Here is a 2949-nt window from a genome sequence, read left to right on the forward strand (position 1 = left end):
TCGAGCGGCCTGAAGCGGCCAGGCAAATTTTATGCGTGGTTATAGAATCCGGAGTCTCATATATATATATATATATTGTTTTTATATCTTGTAGGTGCCATCCATTGATTCCTTATTCTTTCAGGACTTCCCAAAGCTTACTTCTATCTACCTTGTCAAAAGATTTTTCTAGGTCAACAAATGCACAGAAAACCTTTTTTCTAATCTTAAATTTTTTTCTGTGATTTGCCTTAAGCTAAATATTTGATCCGTACATGACCTTTCTGGCATAAACCCACCTTGGATTTCCCAAATCTTTGCTTCTGTTATTTTTATTACCCTACGCATAAGTATTTTGGAGTATATTTTACTTACTGTACTTAATAAGCTAATCCCTCTGTAATTATTGCAGTCGCTTTTATCTCCATTTCTTTTGCACAGTAAAAAAAGTGTTCAAAATGATACCGAAATCAATATCATTTTGATATGCAACAAAAATGATACCGAATTGTAGAGCATTTTGATCGGTCGAAGAGAATGATCGACTTTTGAGATCATAATGATCTGATTCGGGATCATGTATGAAGTCAAGCCAAGATGGCTGACGTTCTTACAATACTTTATCTCAAATTCAAGCTTTTTATGGTTTCTGATCGTGCAGTGTACTTGAAAAGTTGAAAAAATAAACAAATCAGATATTAGAAAATATCACCTTTTAAGTGTAGTTGTTAGTTGCGTGCGGTTAGATACCATGTTTAGGTTATGTCGTTATGACACCGGCGAGAATAATTGGTGGCTTTTTGTTTAGTCTGACATATGAACCAAAAAATGAGATCAAATTGATCCGAATGGAAAATCATTATGATCTCGAGAATCGAATGATCGCTGAAGCAAAATGATCTGCAACAAAATTGATCCTTTTTTTACCGTGTGTATATTGGTAACGACAATCGCCTTTTTCCAATCGTCTGAGACATCTCCCATCTCGAAACATAAATTTATCCATTCGCACAGTCTATGTGGTATGCACTTGCCACCGTATTTCAGCTTCAGCGTAAATGCCGTCTACCCCGGCAGCCTTGCCGCTTTTCAAGTTCTTAATTATATCCCTAACCTCAGTGTGAAACACAAAAGAATCAATATACATTAAGAAGCAATGCGCACATTACTGCCAGCATGCTTTTAGTAATAAAAAACAACTACTTTACTTATATTGATAAAAAAGCTCGTGATTGAAGCTTACCCAACAGTAAAAAGTTAAATCGTTTACTATTGAAAACTGACGGTGTTATAACTGGTGTCTTTACTTTACACTCTTAATTTTACAAATAAACCCGACCGAAATAAAACAAAATACTTTAGTGATTTTCTTTCTGTTTCTATACTGCTAAAACCTAACTGTATTCACTTGATTTTGGTGACGTTATTCAAAATACCGAAATTGTAATGAAATTTTTGAATTAAAAATCATTGTAAAAAATAGTTTACTTAAATCCTTGTGCATCTTACGAGCATTTTTTTGTTGATAGACCGTTATTTCTATTTTATTGTTTGAATAGTGTGCAGGGGGATTTCCCGGCATATATCATCGGTCACGGATGCATTTTTTTTAATGCACTAAAGGTATCTGTTAAGAGCAGTGTGCCTAATTTGACATACTTGGCGAAGCCTGGTTTTTACCTCATCATTCACGGGCTTGATTGCAGCCAAGTGCACGATGGGGCTATAATTATAAAAATTATTATCATTATTAAAATTATATATAATATTATTTATTATGTTTATTATAACTATTATTAATAAAAGTTTGTTTTTACAGGTACGCACCGCCAGCTTACGACATATGGCTATTTTTATATTACTCTACAACAAGAGAAATTAGATCTGCACATAATGAAACATTCTTTAAAACCTATTATAATTCTATGGAAAAATCCTTAAAGGAAGTTGATATTGAGATTGCAAAACTATTTTCGTGGAACGATTTTATAGAGTCGCTTGAAGAATTCAAGGTCTTCGGTCTGCTGCGAGCAATTATTTCTATTCCGATTGCATTGTCTGAATTAGAAACAAAAAATCAAGGATCGATATCTACATCACAAGTTTGGGCCAATGTTTCAGATGATACTTCTTCATTTTATTCTAAACAATTGAAGGAAAATGAGGGGTTTCGAAAAAGGGTGTTAGATATTTTTTTAGAACTTCATGATTTTGTGTAAATTTGTTTTTGTATAGATTCCAAATACTGCATTTCATTGACAAAGAGATTATGTATTTTTTAACTATATTGTGTTGTAATATAAATGCCTTAAATATTTTAATTAACTTTGTAAGGTAAATCTTTCAGAGTTATGGTTCTCAAGTTCAAAAAGAATTCGAAGTTTAAATAAATTAACGTGGACGTCTTTCGCTTTAGAAGTTTTGTATTTCAATACAGATTTTATTATTTTTAAAACTGATGTCTCAATTTTATTTTTAACATATTTCATAACAATCATATTATTATTGTTTTTACTTCAAGACGTAGCTTTTCAATTTGCTTAGTGTTTCTAATGAGATGCGCGCGTCTGTCGGATCTAGCGCTTCCCGCTCAGTAATTTATTTACCCAACGTTTCGCTTTTGGTTTTTGCATTTCCTCCACTTTTATGCATGGACTTTCTGAAATTAAAGATCGAACTATTGACAACTGTCATTTATTAATTCAGAATTCTCTTTTGTTAATGCTCTTTCGGTTTTAGAAAATATATTCCAATAACGTGTCTCAAACCTCGCAATCGATTAATGTATGTCCAAAAAGTAAAATTTTCTATATTATTTTGAACTCTATTTTTAAAAATGTATGCTTAAATCATTTCTGTTTCTCGGCCTCAAATTTTTGTTAAGAGTGAAAAATGTTGCTGTCAAATATTTTTGGTTGTATCTTGTATTGTTTTTCCATGAATTTAAGTTTGTATTTGTATTTGTATTTA

At 31.9% G+C, this 2949-nt stretch overlaps 1 protein-coding gene across 1 annotated transcript in view; it reads left to right on the forward strand.

Annotated features, from left to right (window-relative positions):
- LOC117179786 overlaps window positions 1-2429 on the forward strand; it is a 16566-nt gene extending 14137 nt beyond the window's left edge. Inside the window, exon 3 of the mRNA XM_033371893.1 lies at window positions 1799-2429. Coding sequence (XP_033227784.1) covers window positions 1799-2198 — 400 coding nt within the window. The 3' untranslated portion in view covers window positions 2199-2429. The remainder of the gene's footprint in view (window positions 1-1798) is intronic.
- The last annotated feature ends 520 nt before the right edge of the window (window positions 2430-2949 follow it).

The sequence above is a fragment of the Belonocnema kinseyi genome, chromosome 9 (genome assembly GCF_010883055.1).
Source record: "Belonocnema kinseyi isolate 2016_QV_RU_SX_M_011 chromosome 9, B_treatae_v1, whole genome shotgun sequence".
Lineage (NCBI taxonomy): Eukaryota > Metazoa > Arthropoda > Insecta > Hymenoptera > Cynipidae > Belonocnema > Belonocnema kinseyi.